Here is a 26,150-nt window from a genome sequence, read left to right as displayed (position 1 = left end):
CTATTTAGTTTCCTTGTTGTTAGTGTAGTGTTGTGTGTATTGTTTTGTGTCAGGTGTTCGTGCGTTACCCGTGTTTCGGTACGCCTTTATTATTGAGCTACCTCCTCGGTTGAGGAGAGTTTTGCGCCCTGTGTGTGCGCTCGTGTTTTGACGCCTGTGTGCGTCTTTTTTGCCTCTGGCTTTTGTTGGATTTATTTGGCACTCTTCAGTAAAGCTCTGTTGGACTGTCCATCTGCTTCTGCGCTTGATTCCACACCACACCATTACTAACATCGTGACAACTCTAAGTTAGTGTAATCTAGACGAAGCAGTCACATTAGCCTCCGAGGTGCAACCCATGTCTACGGCACAAATAAATATTGGATGCATGTTGGCACTAGCTAACTCATGTCTGACTACAACACTTTACTAACTAGCAACAACAAACTCAAACCAACCCAGGGCCATAGCAAAATATGTCACAGTTGCATAGTGTAACGGCTTCACTGGCTTGAATCTAATCCAACGGAGCCAGTCAGTCTACATCTGTAAAGCATTAAATTAGCTTCCAATCAAGATTACGTTATTTCTCGAGCTATCTTGTAATTGAGGGAGGATGACAATTGTTGACCCTGTTTATCTGTTAGACAAAGTGTACAGTTGGGTGCCAGACTGATCCCCTGGTCATGAACAGATGCTACCAGAAGGAGACCTACCAGAAGGAGTAAGGTGGGTATCATAACATGTCCATCAATGTGATTGCAATGGTTTAGCGACCTCCAAAAATCATTTCATTCACTGTTCACTTGCTATTTTCACAACTTGTCAGACAAGACCTTGTGACACCTCCTCCATTGTTATCAGAGTCTCCCTCGACTCCTATGAAAAGGACATGCCACTATGAGGCCTCTGATAGTGACCCCAGTTACTGCCCTGATGACACAGACAGCTTCATCAACCATGACAGGTAATGTGTGTTATGTGAAATGTAAAAAGTTGTATCAAAAAATACCCGGCTTGATAAACTAGTAGGCTAATTCCCCAGCTAAGCAGATACAAACTAGTAGAATACTTTTGGTTGTGAAGTGCATTTGCAAAAAGCTTTGTCCTTTCATTAGAACAAAATGCAATTTACCACTTGGCTGTCTATTGTATCACCCTGTCACAGGCCCTCCCAGTCAACACCACCTCATAAGATTGCCTTCTGTAGTTGTTCGAGAGATGTCCAGTTTGCAGCCGAACATGCAGCATAGAGAAGACCAGCAAGGGGGCCCACATCAGCATCATGCAGACATGCCCTCGCTGTGAGCATTCCTATGAATGGAACTGTAGCCACATGTTGGCAAGTATCCAGCCAGCAACCTTCACCTTTCAGCAGCAACAGCTTTCACAGGGTCATCATTTGTACAAATACAGAAGGTAACCCACTTCATTACTTTGATACATTTGATAACCCAATTGTGAAACATAATTTATGTAAACAGACATTATTTGTTGCTTATTTTTTACTTCTTATATGCATATAAATGTCCAGGGCATAACCTAGTCTGATGGAACCAGCCTGATCGTCTGAAGTGAAATAGAAAGGTAAACGCAGCGATCAGGTTGGTTCCACCAGGTTATTCATAACCACCATTGATAATGTGATCAGTGCTCTCTCTCTCTGTGTGTGTGTGTGCGTGTGTGTGTGTGTGTGTGTGTGTGTGTGTGTGTCACCTATCCCTAACTGCCATTGGTAATAGGACAGTGACTGTGTGTATGTGTTCACAGATGCATGAGATGCAGCGAGACCTGGCACTGAACACATCCACTCAACACATCCACAATGGGGTGATTACTAATAATACAGCACAAATGTCCAGTAATAGCAACTCCCTTTTTTGTGTGTCACTGATGAACACAGCCTCAACTCTGCCTATTTCTACAGATGGACTGGAGATGCTTTTGCCAGACGGCAGCCCCCTTGATGGGGAGACCATAATTGGATAAGTTTTATCAGTTTTTACAATATGTTTGTGTGTCAGATATCACCTATCCCTAACTGCCATTGGTAATAGAACAGGTGACTGTGTATTTGTCAGTGGAGGCTGGTGACATGAACAATTTAGGAGGATGGGAGACCCACGGGATAGGCGTGGACCGCACGGAGACGTCAAAGTGTGTTTAAAAAATCGTGAAAGACTAATTATTTTAACCTAAAGCATTTAATAAAGACATTTATAGTACAATCTTATGGGGAATGGGAATGAGAGGGCTACTTACACAGTGTTGGGAAGGGATCACAGCAGTGATTGAATGAGGATATGAGGCATGAGGTGAGGTGTTCAGAGGCTTGATTTCAGTGCAGGACAGGGTTTGAAGTGACCAAAAGTATGTGGAAACCTGGTCGTCGAACATCTCATTCCAAAATCATGGGCATTAATATGGAGTTGGTCCCCCCTTTGCTGCTATAACAGCCTCCACTCTTCTGGGAAGGCTTTCCACTAGATGTTGGAACATTGCTGCGGGGACTTGCTTCCATTGAGCCACGAGCATTAGTGAGGTCGGGCACTTATGTTGGGCGATTAGGCCTGGCACGCAGTCGGCGTTCCAATTCATCCCAAAGCTGTCTGATGGGGTTGAGGTCAGGGCTTTGTGCAGGCCAGTCAAGTTCTTCCACACCGATCTCGACAAACCGTCTAGAATGTCATTGTATGCTGTAGCTCTAGCCCGAACCATGAAAAACAGCCCCAGACCATTATTCCTCCTCTACCAAACTTTACAGTTGGCACTATGCATTCGAGCAGGTAGCGTTCTCCTGGCATCCGCCAAACCCAGATTAGTCCGTCAGACTGCCAGATGGTGAAGCGTGATTCATCACTCCAGAGAACGCATTTTCCACTGCTCCAGAGTCCAATGGCAGCGAGCTTTACACCATTCCAGCCGATGCTTGGCATTGCGTATAGTGATCTTAGGCTTGTGTGCGGCTGCTCGGCCATGGAAACCCATTTCATGAAGCTCCCGACGAACAGTTCTTGTGCTGACGTTGCTTCCAGAGGCCATTTGAAACTCTGTAATGAGTGCTGCTTATGCGGCCTACCACTTCGCGGCTGAGCCGTTGTTGCTCCTAGACGTTTCCACTTCACCATAACAGCACTTACAGTTGACCGGGGAAGCTCTAGCAGGGCAGAAATTTTACGAACTGACTTGATGGAATCCTATGACGGTGCCACGTTGAAAGTCACTGAGGCCATTCTACTACCAATGTTTGTCTATGGAGATTGCATGGCGGTGTGCTCAATTATATACACTTGTCAGCAACGGGTGTGGCCTAAATAGCTGAATCCCCTAATCTCAAGGGTTGTCCACATGCTTTTTTATATATAGTGATAGGCTACAAAAGCTATAGGTCATTTATCTTAATAATAGCTTATTCGGGGACAGAAGCAGGCTTGCTCTTGCCAATTGCTGAAAGTAAAACAGGCCTACAGCAGCATAGAAAATGCATGTCGGGGGAAAGTTGAGGAGAGAAAGTGCATTGTTGTGATCACTGTTTCACTGATGCATTGTATATAGTTGCACAGGACATACAGAGATGAGCACAGTGAAAAAGAAGACCCAATGGAATTGACAAGCATAGGAAAAATGGAAATCACTTGCAAACCACTTAAGCAATGAGGCAATGATATGCTGATATTGTTTTTGAATTGCTACATTTATATAAGAGTTACTATATTATTTTTCATTAGGCCTAGATGTACATTTAAGTCTACCCTTTAGCTACAGCTCAGCATTCAACACCATAGTGCCCTCAAAGCTCATCACTAAGCTAAGGATCCTGGGACGGGCCGCCCCCAGGTGGTAAGGGTAGGTAACAACACATCTGCCACACTGATCCTCAACACGGGGGCCCCTCAGGGGTGCGTGCTCAGTCCCCTCCTGTACTCCCTGTTCACCCATGACTGCATGGCCAGGCATGACTCCAACACCATCATTAAGTTTTCCGACGACACAACAGTGGTAGGCCTGATCACCGACAACGATGAGACAGCCTATAGGGAGGAGGTCAGAGACCTGGCCGTGTGGTGCCATAACAACCTCTCCCTCAACGTGACCAAGACAAAGGAGATGATTGTGGACTAAAGGAAAAAAAAAAGAGGACTGAGCACGCCCCCATTCTCATCGACGGGTCTGTAGTGGAACAGGTTGAGAGCTTCAAGTTCCTTGGTGTCCAACCAACACCAACAAACTATCATGGTCCAAACACGACAAGACAGTCGTGAAGAGTGCACGACAAAGCCTATTCCCCCTCAGGAGACTGAAAAGATTTGGCATGGGTCATAAGATCCTCAAAAAATTATACAGCTGCACCATCAAGAGCATCCTGACTGGTTGCATCACCGCCTGGTATGGCAACTGCTCGGCCTCCGACCGCAAGGCACTACAGAGGGTAGTGCGTACGGCCCAGTACATCACTGGAGCCAAGCTTCCTGCCATCCAGGACCTCTATACCAGGCGGTGTCAGAGGAAGGCCCTCAAAATTGTCAAAGACTCCAGCCACCCTAGTCATAGACTGTTCTCTCTGCTACCGCACGGCAAGCGGTACCGGAGTGCCAAGTCTAGGTCCAAAATACTTCTACAGCTTCTACCCCCAAGCCATAAGACTCCTGAACAGCTAATCATGGCTACGCAGACTATTTGCACTGCCCCCCCACCCCCACCCCATCTTTTATGCTGTTGCTACTCTGTTAATTATTTATGCATAGTCACTTTAACTCTACCCACATGTACATATTACCTCAACTACCTCAACTAGCCGGTGCCCCCGCACATTGACTCTGCACCGGTACCCCCCTGTACGTGGTCCTCTGTAGCTCAATTGGTAGAGCATGGCGCTTGTAACGCCAGGGTAGTGGGTTCGATCCCCGGGACCACCCATACGTAAAAATTTATGCACACATGACTATAAGTCGCTTTGGATAAAAGCATCTGCTAAATGGCATATTATTTATTATATTATATATAGCCTCCCTACTGTTATTTTATTTTACTTCTGCTCTTTTTTTCTCAACACTTTTTTGTTGTTGTTTTATTTTAATTTTTAATAAAAAAATAAATGCATTGTTGGTTAAGGGCTGTAAGTATGCATTTCAATGTAATGTCTACACCTGTTGTATTCGGCGCATGTGGCCAATAAAATTTGATTTGATTTGATTTGCAGTTGTCACTATGACAATGAACACAATCTGAAAGCACTGAATGGTCACTCTGAACCAGTATCTGTGTGTTACATGCTGACTAGACAGGGCACGCGCGTGCGCCATCGCACGCATGTTGATTTTGTCCATCCACACCAGACACGATCAGAACACGCAGGTTGAAATATCAAAACCAACTCTGAACCAACTATATTAAGCTAGCTAGCTTGCTATTGCTAGCTAATTTGTCATGTTTATAAACATTGGGTTGTTCTTTTACCTGAAATGCACAAGGTCCTTTTTTTTGTATCTTTGTAGAATTTTGACCTATTGAGTCAATACATAATCGTGTGTTCTCTACTCCGACAATTAATCCACAGATAAAGGGGAAACCTAGTTCGTTTCTAGTAATGTCTTCTTCTTCTTCTGTGCACTTATATGGCGGTTGGTAACCAACTTTAAGGTGCATTACCACCACCAACTGGACTGGAGTGTGGAACTCAGTTCATATTTCAATCAACCACGTGGGTATATGCTCCTAAAAAGCAATGAGGAGATGGCAGAGGCGGGACTTGCAGCGCGTCAAGCGTCTAAAATAGAACCAAGTTGATGTAGTCAATGAACAGCATTCTCACATAGGTGTTTGTCCAGGTGGGAAAGGGCAGTGTGGAGTGCAATAGAGATCGTGTCGTCTGTGGATCTGTTGGGGAGGTATGCGAATTGGAGTGGGTACAGGGTGTCTGGGATTATGGTGTTGATGTGAGACATGACCAGCCTTTCAAAGCATTTCATGGCTACAGATGTGAGTGCTACGGGGTGATAGTCATTTAGACAGGTTACCTTGGTATTTTTGGGCACAGGGACTATGGTGGTCTGCTTGAAACATGTAGGTATTACAGACTGGGTCAGGGAGATATTGAAAATGTCAGTGAAGACACTGGTCAGCGAATGCTCTGAGTACGTGTCCTGGTAATCCGTCTGGCTCTGCGGTCTTGTGAATGTTAACCTGTTTAACCTTTTACTGCAGTGGGCTTAATCAGGGTCACCCAGAGTGTTTCTTGGTAGCCTTAAACAAATCTACTTTCAAACAAAAAGAAAACACCTCAGACACATGGTTATGGGCTTTAAAAAAATGAAGACACCCGTACCATGTCAGATATAGAGTTGAAATGTATTACATTTTGAGTTTGCATCCCAATATTACACTTTATATACACTACCAGTAAAAAGTTTGGACAAACCTACTCATTCAAGGTTTTTCTTTATTTGTACTATTTTTTTACATTGTAGAATAATAGTGAAGACATCAAAACTATGAAATAACACATATGGAATCATGTAGTAACCAAAATATATTTGAGATTCTTCAAAAAGCCACCCTTTGCCTTGATGACAGCTTTGCACACTCTTGGCATTCTCTCAACCAGCTTCATGAGGTAGTCACCTGGAATGCATTTCAATTAACAGGTGTGCGTTCTTGAAAGTTAATTTGTGAAATGTCTTTCCTTCTTAATGAGGGGGGGGTTATTCAGAAGACAGCCCTATTTGGTAAAAGACCAAGTCCATATTATACAGAAGACAGCCCTATTTGGTAAAAGACCAAGTCCATATTATGGCAAGAACAGCTCAAATAAGCAAAGAGAAACGACGGTCCATCATTACTTTAAGACATGAAGGTCAGTCAATATGGAACATTTCAAGAACTTTGAACGCAAAAAAACATCAAGCGCTATGATGAAATTGGCTCTCATGAGGACCGCCACAGGAATGGAAGACCCAGAGTTACCTCTGCTGCAGAGGATAAGTTCATTAGAGTTACCAGCCCCAGAAATTGCAGCCCAAATAAATGCTTCACAGAGTTCAAGTCACAAACACATCTCAACATCAACTGTTCAGAGGGGACTGTGTGAATCAGGCCTTCATGGTCGAATTGCTGCAAAGAAACCACTACTAAAGGACACCAATAAGTAGAAGAGTCCTGCTTGGGCCAAGAAACACGAGCAATGGACATTAGACCGGTGGAAATGTGTAATTTGGTCTGGAGTCCAAATTGGAGATTTTTGGTTCCAACCGCTGTGTCTTTGTGAGACGCGGTGTGGGTGAACGGATGATCTCTTCATGTGTAGTTCCCACCGTAAAGCATGGAGGAAGAGGCGTTATGGTGTGGGGGTGCTTTGCTGGTGACACTGTCTGTGAATATTTAGAATTCAAGGCACACTTAACCAGCATGGCTACCACAGCATTCTGCAGCGATACGCCATCCCATCTGGTTTGGGCTTAGTGGGACTATAATTTGTTTTTAAAACAGGACAATGACCCAACACAACTCCAGGCTGTGTAAGGGCTATTTTACCAAGAAGGAGAGTGATGGAGTGCTGCATCAGATGACCTGGCCTCCACAATCCCCCGACCTCAACCCAATTGAGATGGTTTGGGATGAGTCGGACGGCAGAGTGAAAGAAAAGCAGCCAACAAGTGCTCAGCATATGTGGGAACTCTTTCAAGACTGTTGGAAAAGCATTCCAGGTGAAGCTGGTTGAGAGAATGCCAAGAGTGTGCAAAGCTGTCATCAAGGGAAAGGGTGGCTATTTGAAGAATCACAAATATAAAATATATTTGGTTACTTTATAAAAAACTTTTTTGGTTACCACATGATTCCATTCGTGTCATTTCATAGTTCTGATGTCTTTACTATTATTCTACAATGCAGAAAATAGTAAAAATAAAGAACAACCCTTGAATTTGTAGGTGTGTCCAAACTTTTGACTGGTACTGTTGTACATCACATAAGACTGAAATGTAACAAAACCGTTTGACATAGAAACACCGGCTTTTCGGCAGCTTTTTTGAGGTTTATTAATTATGAAATTATGAAAAATATTATTAATGTTTCACCCATGAGGCCACTAGGTCATTTGACTGCAGAAAAGGGCTACAGGTCTTACTCACATCGGCTACGGAGACCGTGATCACACAGTCATCCGGAACAGCTGGTGCTCTCATGCATAGTTCAGATCGAGCATAAACCAGCATTGGCCGACATCCGCATAGCAGATGTTTTGATGGTATTTTAGGTGTAACTGCGGTATGAGCTGACAAATCGATGAGCGGTTGCTCTTGTGTGTCACCAACCACTCTCTGCCTTATTATCCCTACCGCATTAGAAGTTCAAATCGGAGATAGAAAGTGTAGGCTTTATCGATGATAGAGATAATGACAGACTAATGCATGTTGTCATGTGAATTTGGATGGATTTGGATTATAGCCTATGAGTCTAATCGAAGTGTAGACAATAGAACATCAATTATTCGAGTGTTTGAACTTGTAACGTGGATGCATGTGATTTTTCAGATATAAAGTTGGGTGTGGTTTCGTTACCTTATCATAGACACTGCATCCAACGGCAGTGTCTGCGATAAGGTAACGCAAGGAGCCACTTGTGGATTTGAAAGCTCTTACACGGTTTCACCTCCAACACCACCACAACAACTGCTATGCGGATGTCAGTTAGTGTGGCTCTGATAGAATCTAGCCCTAAACGCTTTGGGGGGTCAAACCTCTGAATACTGTAATACTGTGGCTCCAACCCAGATGAAAGCCAGCTAAAATTGATTCGACTTTTCAAAGTGAGTGAACAAGGGCAAATGCACCAAAGGGGGACAGTTAATTAACAGTGAGATCGAATCTCTATCAATAATTGTATCATAATGTTATAACAATATGTTGTAAAGACATTTAAGAAGCATTTTAAAGACAACTTTTCTTAGTCATGAACCCTGATAACACACATCATCTATCTCTATATACCCGCTTTACAGAAATGTCTGCTCTATGCCTATAAATTAAAAAAATGGATTCTAATCCTTCGATACAGATTGCCTCTACAAAGACTGTGCCCCATGGAGGTACCCTATTCCACAGTTATTAAAACCCTGCCTTAGCAGTTGCCATCACATTTTAAATGATAACACTGAAAGACACCATAAAGATGAACACACCCTTCAAACATGTCATAATTCGATTAGACATCTATGGTACTGCAAAGCCCTCCTAGAGCTTCTTCCCTGGAGTGATTTTCCGTTGCACCATTGTACCATCCTGTCTGTAACGAGGAGCCATGCGATTGGCTCACACAAGTCCAGGGGTGCATTACAAGCCAAAATATGGTTTAATTAACCCCCTAGAGTCTATTGGCGCACCGGTGTGTCAATCTAAGTAACATAATAAAAAATCCCATCAAAATGTGTCAGTTTAAGCTAGAGATCTGTTTTTTTGCATGGCCTGCGTCTCAATCCACCGCATCTGCCTATGTCGCCCTTCCGCATCTGCGGTGGAAAGTGGCAGAGCTACAGCGCTGTTTGTCAGGCCAGAAGACATCCCAAAAATCGGTCTTCTCACGAAAACGTCTGGAGCATCTGAGCGGTTTGGCCTACTAATATGACCACTCTATTGAAAGGGGAGACTCTCATAAACATAGTGGTGTTCTTCGCTTTGTTCTACGATCCCCACAAGCCCCACGGGACTGAAGTTGGTAACGCTGATGTGCTAACTTTTGTCTGTAGCATCCAAACCGTTTGGGCTACAAACTAAAAGTAACCCATACAAATGAATGGAAGTATGGAGGTAGTTTTGTGCTTACAAAAATAAGGGGTTAAATATGTGTCAAAAAAAGAAAATATGGGCCTCCTGAGTGGCGCAGCACTCTAAGGCACTGCATTGCAGTGCTAGAGGCGTCACTACTAACCCGGGTTCGATCCCAGGCTGTATCACAACCGGAGTCCCATAGGGCGGTGCACAATTGGCCCAACGTCGTCCGGGTTAGGGGAGGGTTTGGCCAGGGAGGCTTTACTTGGCTCACCGCGCTCTAGCGACTCCTTGTGGCAGGCCGGGTGCCTCCAGGCTGACCTCGGTCGTCAGTTGAAAGGTGTTTCCTCCGACACATTGGTGCGGGCGGGTGTTAAGAAGCACGGTTTGGCGGGTCATGTTTCGGAGGACGCATGACTCGACCTTCGCCAACGGCTTAGACTTTAGATTTGTGGCGGATTACACAAAAATAGTAATTTGTACTTAGTTCTTGCCTAATTCCCATTCAAGTCTTATTGCATTACAGTAAAGACAGATTGCTGCAGCTGTTTTCAAGTGTGTTACTGTTTGATTAGGTGCTTCTCAGGTAGATGCACTGAATAATAGGTAACATTGGTGAGATTAACATGTATTGATGTTGGGAGAATAGCACATGTGATAGAATTAAAAGTGCCTTAATAATAATGAAATAATACAGAATCATAATGTATACCAGTAACTAATATGTTATTAATTTATCTAAATGTTGATAATACGATCTGTGTGCTCTATTGATGTCTGATCTGAGTTTGATTGGTTATACCTAGGAATTCCTATAGGGGCGCACGGGGCTTCCCTGCTCACTCATTCCAAGTGACTTGAAGCCGAAGCTACATCTCTGTGTGATTTATTTATATATTTCAGGGTTATAACACACATAACTGCAAGTAAGGTGAGATTTTTTTTTTTATCCTGATGTTGACTCTTACTGACCTCTACTGTGTTAGACATGTGTTAGACAACCATTCACACTGTTCTGCCTTTAGAGCCCAAAATATCCTCCACACATTCAGAACATTGTCAAACATGTGGAAGGGAACAGAGAGCAGGCTTGCCGCTTGACTTGACCTTGCCCTGATGTGTTAGTTACCTTCTCAAAAATGCCAGAGTCGTGGCTCTTCATCTTGGAGTTGAAGCTGGAGGAGCTGTAAGGCTTGATGGCTGGGAGCTTGGCTGTGTCCTTGCTGATATCACAGGACACCTGGCGGCTAGCCGGCCTGGAGCCCATACTGGAGAGGTCAGCCTCCGTATCTGTCCAGCCCTGGGAGAAGGAACCATTACATAACCGTCAGACAGACACCTGGACAGACAGACAGACATATGCATGCATCAGGACATATTTATCCGTACTGATTCGCTGTCGGAGGCGGAGGAGAGGCGGGACTTGACGGTGCTGGTGCGGCGTAAGCGATCGCTGATGTCGGAGGTCTGGCTGGTGACAGTGGAGCGTCGGGTGGACATGAAGCTGCTATTGGTGGAGCGCAGGTCACGTCTACGTACACACAGCAACACCCCCAGACACGGGATGTACTTGGCTATGGCCATCCTGAAGACAGAATGGAGGGGGCAAACTAAGGATATGTACCCACATGAAAAAATACTACAGTTTACTATCGAATACTACGGTTCTTAGTATCCCTCGATCATGTGTAGTACTTTTATTATAGAATGTTACTATACTGTAGAACAGTGTTTCCCAACCCTGGTCCTCCAGTACCCCCAACAGTACCCATTTTTGTTGTAGCCCTGGACAAACACACCTCATTCAGCTCATTGAGGGCTTGATGATTAATTGACAAGTTGAATCAGGTGTCCTTGTTCAGCGTTACAATAAAAATGTGTACTGTTGGGGGTACTCGAGGACCAGGGTTGGGAAACACTGCTGTAGAATACTACAGTAAATACTACTGTATTATCCGCAACAAAAAAACACTGTAGTAAATACTACAGTAATGTATGCAAAAACACTACACTTTTTTAACTACAGTAAATACTACAGTATTACATTTGCAAATATCACAATTTGTGCCACCCATAAGTGACAAACCTACATGCCAATATGCGAAGGTACAAGGTATTTTAGGAAGATACAGTATGTACATGAAGGCAGGGTAAAGTGACTAGGCATCAGGATCAGGACCACCACACCTGCAGTCATGAGTCATGACCGCAGTAAAATTCCATGTGAACGTTGAGTCACTGTAATATCCATTTATGCACTCTGGACATGCCTTTGTAGTACGCAACTTGCTAACTACCATCAGATCCTAATGGGCTGGTACTATTGTCCCTCTAACCACTCTGACATCAATGCAAATGCAATCGAAAATCACAGGCCTATAGTACTTTTAAAACTCACCTCACTGAAGGCTGATCAATTTGAAGAAAGAACTTCAACAGCAGGTTGAAACTGAGTGTAAAACATGGTCATTGTGGATGTTGTTTCAAAGCCTAACACAACGAAATGAACAGTGCTTTATAAGGTGATGATGAATTAAAAACACCCATATGCATATTAGAGCTTATGCATATGCATATAATCAGGATAGATATTAATAAGAGTAAAATAAAGGACAGAGTAGCAGCAGTAAGTGATGAGTGTAAAAATGTGTGTGTAATATGTATGTATGTGTGTTTGTCTTGTGTCTGTCTGCGTGTGTGTGTTATGTCTGTGTGGGCGTATGTAGTGTATGTGTGTGGTTTTGTGTGGTAGTGTCAATGTAGTTTGTGTGAGTGAGTGTGCATATGGTTTGTATACATAGTCTAGTGAGTGTGCGTAGGGTCAGTGACTAGCCAGGGGCCTGATGTATCATGTCAGAGGAAATTATGACTAACACTGAAAACCTCTGGACATTCAGTACTACAGTACAACTCTTGGCATCCCATCCTATTCTAACTCCCTCTCACCGGCTGTGTATTCATGTTACCTGATGAAATTGCTGTACAATATGATCTTGTTGCCATCTGATGCACAGTCAAATGTCATACAAAATCAACACAGCAAAGCTCTCCCTCTCTGCCGTGCCAAGATTGTATTACTGCTGATGATATCTGGAAATGTGCATGTACACCCTGGCCCGTCTACTGTTGCTAGCCCCAAATCTGACTTGTGATCAGATTTCGGCTTCACTGATTTCTGCCCTCGTAAAAGCTTGGGTTTTCTGCAAGTTAACACTAGAAGCTTATAACCTAAAATGGATCAATTGAAAGTGTGGGTTCATAGCTCCAATCCAGATGTGTTGGTCATTACTGAGACATGGTTAAGAACGAATGTTCTGAACACTGATTTTAAAGTTTCTGGTTATAACCTTTTTCTGCAAGACAGATCTTCCAAATGTGGTGAAGTGGCAATCTTTACCAAGTAACACCTTCAGTGCTCGGAACACCTTCAGTGCTCCACCAAGTCTGTCCCCAAACAATTTGATTTGCTGGTTTTAAGCATGAATCTTTCAAATAGCTCTTTGTTTACTGTTGCTGGGTGTTATCGTCCACCATCAGCACCAGCCTGTACCCTACCTGCCCTAAGCTCTCTCCTGGCCCCTTACACTAAGTCTGAAATTGTCCTACTAGGCGACCTAAACTGGGACAAGCTTAAACCACCTGACCAATTCTTAAAACAATGGGACTCCCTAAATCTCTCTCAGATTATTACCAATCCCACAAGGTATTTTTTAAAAATGTTTTACATCATTTAGCAGACGCTCTTATCCAGAGCGACTTACAAATTGGTGCATTCAACTTATGATAGCCAGTGGGACAACCACCTTTTTTTTTTTTTATGATGGGGGATGGGGGAAGAAGGATTACTTTATATTATTCCAGGTATTCCTTAAAGAGGTAGGGTTTCAAGTGTCTCTGGAAGGTGGTCAGTGACTCCGCTGTCCTGGCGTCGTGGGGGAGCTTGTTCCACCATTGGGGTGCCAGAGCAGCGAATAGCTTTGACTGGGCTGAGCGGGAACTGTGCTTTCGTAGAGGTAGGGGAGCTAGCAGGCCAGAGGTGGATGAACGTAGTGCCCTCGTTTGGGTGTAGGGTTATCTACTAAGTAATTTTTCCAACAATTGTTTACAGACAGATTATTTCACTTATAATTCACTGTATCACAATTCCAGTGGGTCAGAAGTTTACATACACTAAGTTGACTGTGCCTTTAAACAGCTTGGAAAATTCCAGAAAATGATGTCATGGCTTTAGAAGCTTCTGATAGGCTAATTGACATCATTTGAGTCAATTGGAGGTGTACCTGTGGATGTATTTCAAGGCCTACCTTCAAACTCAGTGCCTCTTTGCTTGACATCATGGGAAAATAAAAAGAAATCAACCAAGACCTCAGAAAAAACATTGTAGACCTCCACAAGTCTGGTTCATCCTTGGGAGCAATTTCCAAACACCTGAAGGTACCACGTTTATCTGTACAAACAATAGTACGCAAGTATAAACCCCATGGGACCACGCAGCCATCATACCGCTCAGGAAGGAGACGCGTTCTGTCTCCTAGAGTTGAACGTACTTTGGTGCGAAAAGTGCAAATCAATCCCAGAACAACAGCAAAGGACCTTGTGAAGATGCTGGAGGAAACCAGTACAAAAGTATCTATATCCACAGTAAAACGAGTCCTATATCGACATAACCTGAAAGGTCACTCAGCAAGGAAGAACCCACTTAAAAAAGCCAGACTAAGGTTTGCAACTGCACATGGGAACAAAGATCGTACTTTTTGGAGAAATGGCCTCTGGTCTGATGAAACAAAAATAGAACTGTTTGGCCATAATGACCATCGTTATGTTTGGAGGAAAAAGGGGGTGGCTTGCAAGCCGAAGAACACCATCCCAACCGTGAAGCACGGGGGTGGCAGCATCATGCTGTGGGGGTGCTTTGCTGCAGGAGGGACTGGTGCACTTCACAAAATAGATGGCATCATGAGGAAGGAATATTATGTGGAGCAACATCTCAAGACATCAGTCAGGAAGTTAAAGCTTGGTCGCAAATGGGTCTTCCAAATGGACAATGACCCCAAACAAACTTCCAAAGTTGTGGCAAAATGGCTTAAGGACAACAAAGTCAAGGTATTGGAGTGGCCATCACAAAGCACTGACCTCAATCCTATAGAAAATGTGTGGGCAGAACTGAAAAAGTATGTGCGAGCAAGGAGGCCTACAAACCTGATTCAGTTACACCAGCTCTGTCAGGAGGAATGGGCCAGAATTCACCCAACTTATTGTGGGAAGCTTGTGGAAGGCTACCCGAAACGTTTGACCCAAGTTAAACAATTTAAAGGCAATGCTACCAAATACTAATTGAGTGTATGTAAACTTCTGACCCACTGGGAATGTGATGAAAGATATAAAAGCTTAAATAAATCATTCTCTCTACTATTATTCTGACATTTCACATTCTTATGATAAAGTGGTGATCCTAACTGACCTAAAACAGGGAATTTCAACTAGGAATAAATGTCAGGAATTGTGAAAAACTGAGTTTAAATGTATTTGGCTAAGGTGTATGTAAACTTCCGACTTCAACTGGCATTGTTAACAAGCACGCCCCCATATAGAAAATGAGAATTAAAAACAGGTTCAGTCCCTTGTTCAACCGTGATCACCATTTGTCGAAGGGCTCAGCACACAAATACTCAGGCTGACTGGCAAATGGGAAATAAGTTCAGGCAAATGGGAAATAAGCGCACTCAGGCTATCCGGAAGGCCAAAGTTAGTTACTGTACTTTAAGAAGCAGTTTTCTCTCCGTGGGTCTAACCCCAAGAAGTTCTGGAAAAAGGTGAAAGACCTGGAGAATAAACCCTCCTCTTCACAGCTGTCCATGTACCTTAATGTTGATGATGTGGTTGTTACTGACAAGGAGCGTATGGCTGAGCTCTTTAATCACCACTTCAAGTCAGGATTCCTATTTGACTCAGCCATGCCTCCTTGCCCGTCCAACACTTCCTCTTCTCCCAGCCTTTCTAATGCACCTCCCTCTTTTTCCCCTGCCCCGCTACACAGCTTCACCGTGCAGGCGGTCACTGAGTCTGACGTGCTAAAAGAGCTCCTTAAACTTGACCCCAAAAAACCATCTGGGTCAGATGGTTTAGAACTTTTCATCTTTAAGGTTGCAGCCCGTATCATCGCCGAGCCTATCCCTCACCTTTTTAACCTGTCTTTCCTCTCTGGAGAGTTTCCCAGTCTTGGAAGGCAGCCATTGTGCATCCTTTATTTAAAGGGGGAGATCAAGCTCATCCTAACGGTTATAGGCCAATTTCTATCTTGCCTTGTTTATCAAAAGTGTTGGAAAAACTTGTCAATAATCAACTGACTGACTTTCTTGATGTTTATAGTATTCTCTCTGGTATGCAATCTGGTTTCCGCTTAGGTTATGGATGTGTCACTGCAACCTTAAAGGTCCTAAATTATGTCACCATTGCCCTTGATTCTAAGCAATGTTGTGCTGCTATTTTTATTGACTTGGCCAAAGCTTTTGATACAGTAGAGAATTCCATTATTATGGGTCGGCTAAGGAGTATTCGTGTCTTTGAGGGGTCTTTGGCCTGGTTTTCTAACTACCTCTCTCAAAGAGTGCAGTGTGTAAAGTCAGAACATCTGCTGTCTCAGCCACTGCCTGTCACCAAGGGAGTACCCCAAGGCTCGATCCTAGGCCCCGCGCTCTTCTCAATTTACATCAACAACATAGCTCAGGCATTAGGAAGCGCTCAACAAAGCTTTCTTAGTGTCCAACAAGCTTTCTCTGCCCTTAACCTTGTTCTGAACACCTCCAAAACAAAGATAATGTGATTCGGTAAGAAGAATGCCCCCCCACCGGTGTGATTACTACCTCTGAGGGTTTAGAGCTTGAGGTAGTCACCTCATACAAGTACTTGGAAGTATGGCTAGATGGTACACTGTCCTTCTCTCAGCACATATCCAAGCTGTAGGCTAAGGTTACATCTAGACTTGGTTTCCTCTATTGTAATCGCACCTCTTTCACCCCAGCTGCCAAACTAACCCTGATTCAGATGACTATCCTACACATGCTAGATTACGGAGACATAATTTATAGATTGGCAGGTAAGGGTATTCTCGAGCGGCTAGATGTTCTTTACCATTCGGCCATCAGATTAGCTACCAATGCTCCTTATAGGACACATCACTGCACTCTATACTCGTCTGTAAACTGACCATCTATGTATACCCGACACAAGACCCACTGGCTAATGCTTATTTATAAAACCTTCTTAGGCCTCACTCCCCCCTATCTGAGATACCTACTACAACCCTCATCCTCCACATACAACACCCGTTCTGCCAGTCACATTATTTTAAAGGTCCCCAAAGCACACACATCCCTCGGTCGCTCCCCTTTTCAGTTCGCTGCAGCTAGCGACTGGAACGAGCTGCAAAAAACACTCAAACTGGACAGTTTTATCTCCATCTCTACATTCAAAGATGCTCTTACTGACACTTGTGGCTGCTTCACGTGATGTATTGTTGTCTCTACCTTTTTGCCATTTGTGCTCTTGTCTGTGCCTAACAATGTTTGTACCATGTTTGTGCTGCTACCATGTTGTGCTGCTGCCATGTTGTGTTGCTACCGTGTTGTTGTCATGTTGTGTTGTTAACATGCTGTGTTGTCATGGGTTGCTGCCATGCTGTGCTGTTGTCTTAGGTCTCTCTTTATGTAGTGTTCTCGTGTTGCTCTTGTCATGATGTGTGTTTTGTTCTACTTTTTGTATTTTTATCCCAGCCCCTGTCCCTGCAGAAGGCCTTTTGCCTCTTGGTAGGCAGTCATTGTATATAAGAATTTGTTCTTAATTGACTTGCCTAGTAAATAAAGATGAAATATTTTTTTTAAACTATTTGTACATCCAACATGCAAGCAATAATTTACCTTGAGCAGTGATAAATTACTAAAAACCAAAAAGTACACAGCGGTAAACAATCTAGGTCCACTATATATTCATTCTTAGAATCCTTCCTGTGTGGTGAGAAGATTATAATGATGTCCAGTTGAGTTAACATCCAGGTTTATGAGTGATTGTAGAGTGGAGAGTTTAGTCTGATCGCTAGCTAACAGAGGCTATATCCTTCCTGTCTCTCAGATTTGATCGATTCTTATGGGATGGAATGGAATGGTTCACTGGGGTAGTATCACATTAGTGTAATAAAAAACAACAAAAGAATAGCTCTTTGACTTTGTTGCTCAACGGAATTCAAAAATGGGGTTAGGTTGCGTAAGAAGATTTGACTCATAATGCAACAATAGAAACAACAGAAACCAATAGGTTTCATGTTTAATTGTTGTGACAGCAAGACTACGGTACCTGTACTTGGGGTGGGTGATGGCATAGATGATGGGGTTGTGAATGGCTGAAGCCTTGGCGATCACAGCAGGAACTGAGTTCATGTAGGGGGTCAGAAAATCTGCATACCTACAGGTGATATGGAGAAGACAGGGAGAGAAGGCTGTTAGGCTGTAAAGCAGAATTATACAATATATGAAGTACCTGAATGGTCAAGGTTTGAATATGTCGCTGCAGCATTGTAGTGTTTGCATAGAAAAATAATACAAACTGCTTTGGCTAGTGGAGCTTGCCCCTGAAGTTAGGCCAAAGACAAGTGTGTGGTCTACCTGGACGACCTCCTTGTGCATGCCGTATGGATCTCTGGCAAATCTGAGTGAGGTTCTACTTTCCATCCGGCACGTAGGACTCATGCTCCACCCCAAGAAGTGTCACCTACTGCAAAGGGGGGTCAAGTTCGTAGCCCATGTCATCGGGGCAGATGGAGTTGCATCTGATCCAGCCAAGGTGGTGGCGGTTCAGCACTGGCCGAACCACAAGGATCTCTCTGAGTTGACAAGCTTCGTTGGCCTAGCTTCTTACTACCAGAGGTTCATCAAGTACTTTGCAACAGTAGCCAGCCCTCTACACCGCCTTACAAACAAGGATCAGCGGTTCGACTGGGATAATGACTGCATGGCAGTATTCGCTGAACTGCGTCAGGCCCTTATCAAGGCTCCAGTCCTGGCATACCCCAACCCCCAGCACCCATTCATTGTGGACACAGATGCCAGCAATGTGGGCATTGGGGCCATTCTTTCGCTGGAGGAGTCAAAGCCTCAACCGTGCTGAGCGGAACTACTGTGTCACCCTGCGAGGGTTGTTGGCTGTGGTCAAAGTACCATCATTTCCGACCCTACCTCTACAGGACCCAGTTCCTCCTCCATACTGACCATGCCTCACTCACCTTGCACCTCAGCTTCCGAGAACCATAGGGCCAGGTGGCTCGATGGATAGAAGAGTTACAGGAGTCTGACTACCAGATATAGCACCAGGCTGGTCGTCAAGCAGCAGACAGGAGCTCAGCACCATTGGAGAGCTGGAATGACCAAGACCTGAAGAGGGAGCAGGAAGGTGACCCGGTGTTGGCAACTGTTTGGGGCTGGTTGGAGACCTGGAACAGAGTCTCACCGCTGTGCCCCGAAACCAAGGCCTACTACTCACAGTGGGACAACCTTGCCATTCACAATGGGGTGTTGTTTCGAAGATGGAGGGAACCAACACACAACTCTGTGGTGTGGCAGCGGCTGGTGCCTCGTTCCATGTGTGGCCATGCCCTCAGAGCTGTCCATAGGTCAGTGTGGGCTGGCCACTTCGGGTACACAAAGACCCTCCAACTCCTCCAAAGGAAACTCTACTGGGCTGGCTGCCGCCAAGACACGGAACAGTATGTGCATGCCTGTGACACCTGTACTGCCCACAAAGGACCAACCGGACGCACCCATGCCCCGTTGTAGCAATATCAGGCGGGGGCCCCCATGGGGAGGGTTGCTGTGGACATCCTGTGTCCTTTTCCCGTGACAGAGGAAGGCAATCGATACGTACTTGTGGCGATCGACTATTTTACCAAGTGGCCAGAGGCCTACGCGGTCCCCGACCAGCGCACCACAACCACAGCCAACATGCTGGTGGAGGAGATGTTCTGCCAGTTTGGAGCACCGGAACAACTCCACAGCGATTAGGGGAGACATTTGGAAGCTACAGTGTTGGCGATACGGACTTTGGCGATACAGCTGGCCACTCTCACCTTCAACGACCAGAAGGACTGGGACCGACTGCCATTGGTCTTGTGGGCCTATCGTTCAGCATTGCAGGAGTTCACTGGATGCACCACAGCAGTGCTGATGTTTGGCAGAAAACTACGCACTCCAGTGGATTAGTCCTTTGGAAGACCTTCAGAGCACGAGGTTCCTGGACACAGCCCACGACTTTTAACGGCATCGCTTGACAGAAGCAGGGGTAAAGCAGAAGGTATATAACACCCTCTGTCGAGGTCAGCCTTTCCAGACTGGCCAAGAAGTGTGGGTATATAGCCCCTGGCGCAAGCGTGGTCTTAGCCCGAAAACGAATGAGTCACTGGGAAGGCCCATGCATGGTTCCGGAGTGACTTCTGACGTGATGTACTGCAGGCAGCTTCGGACTCATGGACGAGTTGTGGTCCTCCATCAAGATCGGCTGGCGCCTTACCAACCTTACTCCTCACAGCCCTGGACCATAGGACAATGCAGCGGTTTCCTCACCTGAGGGGCAAGGTCAGAATGGGACTCCCCCACGGCAATCACAACGCTGCCGCTGAAGACCTCCAGGTTTCAGGACTTAGTGTTGGATTTCGGGGTTGTCGGGGACGACTGACCCCTTAGGTGGGGGCAATGTGGCGGCGGCAGCCTATTAGACTGCAGCTAGCGACTGGAACGAGCTGCAAAAAACACTCAAACTGGACGGTTTTATCTCTTCATTCAAAGACTCAATCATGGACACGCTTACTGACACTTGTGGCTGCTTCGCATGATGTATTGTTGTCTCTACCTTCTTGCCCTTTGTGCTGTTGTCTGTGCCCAATAATGGTTCTACCATGTTTTGTGCTACTATAATGTTGTACTGCTGCCATGTTATGTTGCTACCGTGTTGTTGTCATGTTGTGTTGCTACCATGCTGTGTTGTCATGTGTTTTGCCGCCATGCTGTGTTGTTGTTTTAAGTCTCTCTTTATGTAGTGTTGTGGTGTTTCTGTCTTGTCGTGATGTGTGTTTTGTCCTACATTTAACATTTTTATCCCAGCCCCCGTCCCCGCAGGAGGCCTTTTGCCTTTTGGTAGGCCGTCATTATAAATAAAAATTTGTTCTTAACTGACTTGCCTAGTTAAATAAAGGTTTTAAAAAATTCTGGCAAGAAACATCAAGCTTGTACACTGCCAGTTCGGTAGTGTCAATATGATTGATATAAGTGCATGTGATACCAAACAGTGTTGTCAACTTAGCGACTTTGTAGCTATGTTTAGCGAGTATTCAGACCCCTCTAGCGACATGTTTTAAAAAAAGCGACTAGTGACAAATCTAGCGACTTTTTCTGGTGTTATTGGAGACTCTGACGTGAAAGCACGTATCGTTCTTACTCTTCTCAACGAGCAGCGGGTGCTGCCGTAGGCCCCACCCCTGTCCCAAAGCACTCACAGGCAGCCCAGTCCTCGTGCAGCAGTCAGAGCAGGAGATGTTCACCCCTCCACGTCCAGACTGCAAATGAATCGCGCATGTGGGAAGCCGCCGCTGGCTGATCCCGCCCTGGCTTACATTCAGGGCGGGATGTAAATGTAATTTTTTTTTTTTTTAAGAATCGGCAGAAAAAAGTTCATTTGTAGTTCTAAACATATTTAGTGTGTTTTTTACTCACCTTTTGGCTCTCCCACGACGTTATTCCTCTCTCCTACAGCGTCCATCACAATGACATGCACATGGCCAATTATGCAAATTAGGAGATGACGTCATTTAGCGACTTTTAGGACAGCCAATAGCTACTTTCCTTACTGAGGAGTTGGCAACACTGACACCAAAGAGCCTACTAGAGTTCCACTAAGACAGGCACCATTTTGTTACAATACAGTATATATCAAAGCACTCACCCTGCAAATGCGGTCAGGGCCACAACGGAATATGGGGACCAAGAGATTACATAGAGGAGGATGACTATAAGAGCAATCTTAGCCATCTTCCACTCATTCTTCAACCGACGGAAACTCTTAATTGAGTCTCTGGTGCTCCCAGTGCAGTTGATCTTGGTTACAGCCCTATGACACACACAGAAAAATAAATGTGAAATGTGAAATGTGCTTCAGAGAATCCAATTTCCAGTAACTTACCACACACTTTTACATGTAATTTAATTGGACACACCTTCAGTGATATGTCTAGAGCAGCTCTCTAGTATCCAATCCACTTACCTGTTAGTTGTACGTATGGCTCTGAAGATGAAGAAGTAGCAGTACATGATGACGATGAGGGGGATGAAGAAGACAAAGGTGAAGAGCAGCATGGTGTAGGCACGCACTGATGGGGTGAAGGTCACATAGTCCCATGTACAGGAGGTCAACAGGCCCTCTGGAACATAGGCGCCTGGGAGGAGAGGGGGGTAAGGGAGAAGGGAGAAGGGGGGAGGGAGAGGAAGGAGAGCGAAAGGGGTAGAGAAAGGAGGAAAAGAGAGGCGGGACATAGAAAGTCAGAAAAGGAAAGGGGGAAAAGGACAGAAGATAAGTGGAGGGATACGGCATTGTCAAAACCTTTCTTCTTCAACACCACTTCAAAGTCGTCAACAAGTTGTCCTTCATGCCTCATCCATTGAAGCCCTGCTATGGTAAAACGTTCAGAGTGCCAGGGAAAGTTAAGGACACTCACATCAATAGGAAGACGCAGGAACATCAAAGCTTGGATCAAGGGAGCACTTCTGATGATCTAAACGCTCTGGACAATCAAAGCCTCAAAGTGTATAATGGTGCAGTTTTGTTTAGCTTTTATGTTATTGATGTTATTTCCCCTGATGGCATGGAATGACGTGATAATCAGCGGAGATGGGGCAGAGATGGGGCCGTCAGATGGGTTTAAGGAGACAGACGCCCTTTGTGTGGTCAGAGAGGACACGCGTACTGCGGAACAATGTCTGGGGTGGCATGTCTGCACATAGACCCCCAGGCTGCAGGGGGTAGGCAGTCCATGACCTGCTACCTCTCTCCCCAAACCCCCTCCACCCTCCACATTGTCTGAGTTAGCGTGTCGCCCTTAAGGCCCTTTCCAGCATGTCACCCATTAGCGTGCTAGACAGAATAGTGTTAAGTCAATTTGGAGCTGCTGGATACATTTGTTATATGCCAGAGATTCGCACAGTCATGGGGTGTGAGTCATTCTGACTACAGTATATTGTAAGGCCAAGCCAATGTGAGGCTTATGAGGGGCCCATTCCAGCCTGTTCGCCCACTAGTTTCATTCTCTTTCTTCTCACTGAGAGATCTCTGTCAGCTCAGCATACCTGATCCAATGCCAAAATCCTCATGCTTAAACTAAGCTACCGCAGACTGGAGTTCAAAGAGAGAACACAGAGCCAGGGGGAGCACTCTCTCTTGCTGTCTTTCTCTCTCTTGCTGTATTTTTCTCTCTCTTGCTGTCTTTCTCTCTCTCTTGCTGTCTTTCACTCTCTTGCTATCTTTCACTCTCTTGTTGTCTTTCACGCTTTCTTGCTGTCTTTCACTCTCTCTTGTTGTCTTTCTCTCTCTCTTGCTGTCTTTCTCTCTCTCTTGCTGTCTTTCTCTCTCTCATGCTGTCTTTTTCTCTCTCTTGCTGTCTTTTTCTCTCTCTTGCTGTCTTTCTCTCTCTTGCTGTCTTTTTCTCTCTCTTGCTGTCTTTCTCTCTCTCTTGCTGTCTTTCTCTCTCTCTTGCTGTCTTTCTCTCTCTCTTGCTGTCTTTCTCTCTCTCTCTTGCTGTCTTTCTCTCTCTCTTGCTGTCTTTCTCTCTCTCTTGCTGTTTTTCTCTCTCTCTTGCTGTCTTTCTCTCTCTCTTGCTGTCTTTCTCTCTCTTGCTGTCTTTCTCTCTATTGTTGTCTTTCTCTCTCTCTTGCTGTTTTTTTATCTCTTTCTAACACATGCATATGTAGCACATGGGGATGTGTGAAACGTACTCCTCAGCGTGTAATGTTCCCACTTGCGCCAGCGAAAAGCTAGCTTTTCACGTGGTGCTGACTGGTAAGACGCTTCAGGAGGGCGGGCACGTGTGCTAGCAAGGCAGATGTCCTGAGTTCACGCCAGGTATGGGCCGAATCCGGAGGAGGTGGTACTCGCTAAGCAAGCAGTGTGACGTCTTTTACAGTGGTGCCGTGACCTGGATCTACAGTTGCGCTCAGCTCAACGCTGGGGTCGCTGTTGAGTAAGTTTGAGGGGAGAATGTAGCACATGGGGATGTTTGAAACTTACTCCTCAGCCTGAAGTGTCTCCACTTGCACCAGCGAACAGCTAGCTTTTTGCGTGCCGCCGACTGGTAAGACACTTCAGGAGGGCGGTCATGTGTGCTAGCAAGGCAGAGGTCCCGAGTTCGCGCCAGGAATGGGCCAAATCGGGAGGAAGTGGTACTCGCTAAGCAAGCATCATGACATCCTTTACACATATACTGACACAATCATGACTCTTCCATACAGTGTATACAGCCCTGGCATCATATAACCTCATCCCAAGCTTGGCTCATGACCCAGGAATATGCTCTCTCTCTCTCTTTCTGTGTGTGTGTGTGTCCATGGACTTACTCCAGCCGAAGAAAGGTGGCAGGCTCCATCCCAATGAGTAGACCCAGGCAGCCATGAGGATGAGTAGGGCTCGTTTCTTGGACAGCACCCCGATGGAGGCCAGCGGACGTGTGATCACAAAGTAGCGGTCCACTGCTATCACCATCAGAGTGATCATAGAGCAGATCCCAAATAGAGCCCCACAGAATGCATACAGCTCACAGCCTAGAGGACACAGAGACAGTACAGTTAATTACTGAGATAAAGAAAGATAGGAGAGAGAGTCAGAGTACTGTTAATTACTGAGAGAAAGAAAGATAGGCGAGAGAGTGAGAGAGAAGAGAGGGTGAAAGAGAGAAAGAGAGGGTGAAAGAGAGAAAGAGATGCAGCATGTCGGTTGGTGTGTTGTAATGCCCCCTGTGGGTGATAGCACACTTTATAGCCTGGATAATAATGATAATGATCAGCAAAGAACCAGGTCAAACAGAAGGACAGCCTGCAGAGAAAGTGGGAGTTGCAAGGAGTAATACTGACCTCATCTCAGATTCACACCCAACACCCACCCTGCTGTGACACCCACCCATCTCCACTCTGCACAGAGCTGAACATATACCTCAAACAAAACCTCAATGTCTCACAGAATATAGATATTGTGCAACATACTGTATGTATGTATGTATATAACTATAGACCACCCCACAGCTGTGTTAATACAAATCATACACTCCATAGGTCATGCCTTCCCTGGGGTTATACCTGTGTTAGTGTGGTATGGCAGTAGCCTAGGCTGTTGTAACACATCCTCACTGGTGGGTGATGCCAGGGAGGATTAGACGCCTGAATTTACTGGGGTAAATAGGGTTTAACAATGGCAGAAGTGGGAACACATGGTAGGTACAGCTCTGGTTCTGGCTATTTCAGGGTGATTTTACAACTACGTGCACTTTTGGCATGTCTTATTTTGGGGAAAAATTTGTTTTTTGAAAAATACTTCTATCAACATAAATATTTTTCTATTTTTATCAGGAACCTTAAATGTGCTATTGGCTGTGACCATTTTATTCAATAATATATGTAATTGACTCCCTTTTCCCCAATACACCTTCTGCAGGTGTCATTACCATCACATCATAAAACATTCAATTTTAGTTTAAAACTGAATCACAAACACAATAGGATTTGGGATTATTTGGTTTATCTGGCTATAGGATTTGGTAATACCACATTTAGAAATAATTATTTTAATTCCTTATTGCAAAAATAAGCAATTACTTGTTGAAAAATGCAATTACCTGTTAAAATTGTTATGTATGTCTAATTTTTAGGTAGTTATTGAGAACAAGTAAGTGCTTTACACCTGTAGAAGACAGGAGTGTGATATCTAATGTGTAAATATATTTGTTCTTAACAAATATGCAATGATTGTGTTGGTAATGACTGTGTGGCGGCAATGACTAGGGTAATAGTAAAATGCATTAGTTGTTAAAAATAACTGGGTAGAAATGTATGTTTAAAATATGATTGATTGCTACAAAGACAGTGAAATATTAAGTGATAAGCAGTATTGAGCAAAGGTTCTACAGAAAGTCGCTATTTTGTGATGGTAATGACAGTGTTGGTAATGGGTGAAGTTACCCTTTAATTCCAGTGTATTTGGGGAGTTTCTCCCATCCCTCTCTGCAGATCATATCAAGCTCTGTCAGGTTGGATGGGGAGCATTGCTGCACAGCTATTTTCAGCTCTCTCCAGAGATGTTCGATCGGGTTCAAGTCCGGGCTCTGGCTGGGCC

The 26,150-nt window shown here is 44.7% G+C and overlaps 1 protein-coding gene across 1 annotated transcript in view; it reads right to left on the bottom strand.

Moving 5' to 3' along the window:
- Positions 1 to 26,150, bottom strand: part of LOC121582855 (melanopsin-A-like) — a 105,062-nt gene that overhangs the window by 10,789 nt on the left and 68,123 nt on the right. Inside the window, exons 4-9 of the mRNA XM_045224620.1 lie at positions 24,383 to 24,586; positions 22,041 to 22,212; positions 21,723 to 21,887; positions 18,090 to 18,197; positions 11,130 to 11,325; positions 10,870 to 11,040 (exon numbers count right to left, since the gene is read on the bottom strand). Of these exons, the coding sequence (XP_045080555.1) occupies positions 10,870 to 11,040; positions 11,130 to 11,325; positions 18,090 to 18,197; positions 21,723 to 21,887; positions 22,041 to 22,212; positions 24,383 to 24,586 (1,016 nt within the window). The remainder of the gene's footprint in view (positions 1 to 10,869; positions 11,041 to 11,129; positions 11,326 to 18,089; positions 18,198 to 21,722; positions 21,888 to 22,040; positions 22,213 to 24,382; positions 24,587 to 26,150) is intronic.

This window comes from Coregonus clupeaformis, chromosome 1 (assembly GCF_020615455.1).
Source record: "Coregonus clupeaformis isolate EN_2021a chromosome 1, ASM2061545v1, whole genome shotgun sequence".
Classification (NCBI taxonomy): domain Eukaryota; kingdom Metazoa; phylum Chordata; class Actinopteri; order Salmoniformes; family Salmonidae; genus Coregonus; species Coregonus clupeaformis.
The sequence above is the reverse complement of the archived record's forward strand: the minus strand, read 5'-3'. Positions and strand labels throughout refer to the sequence as shown.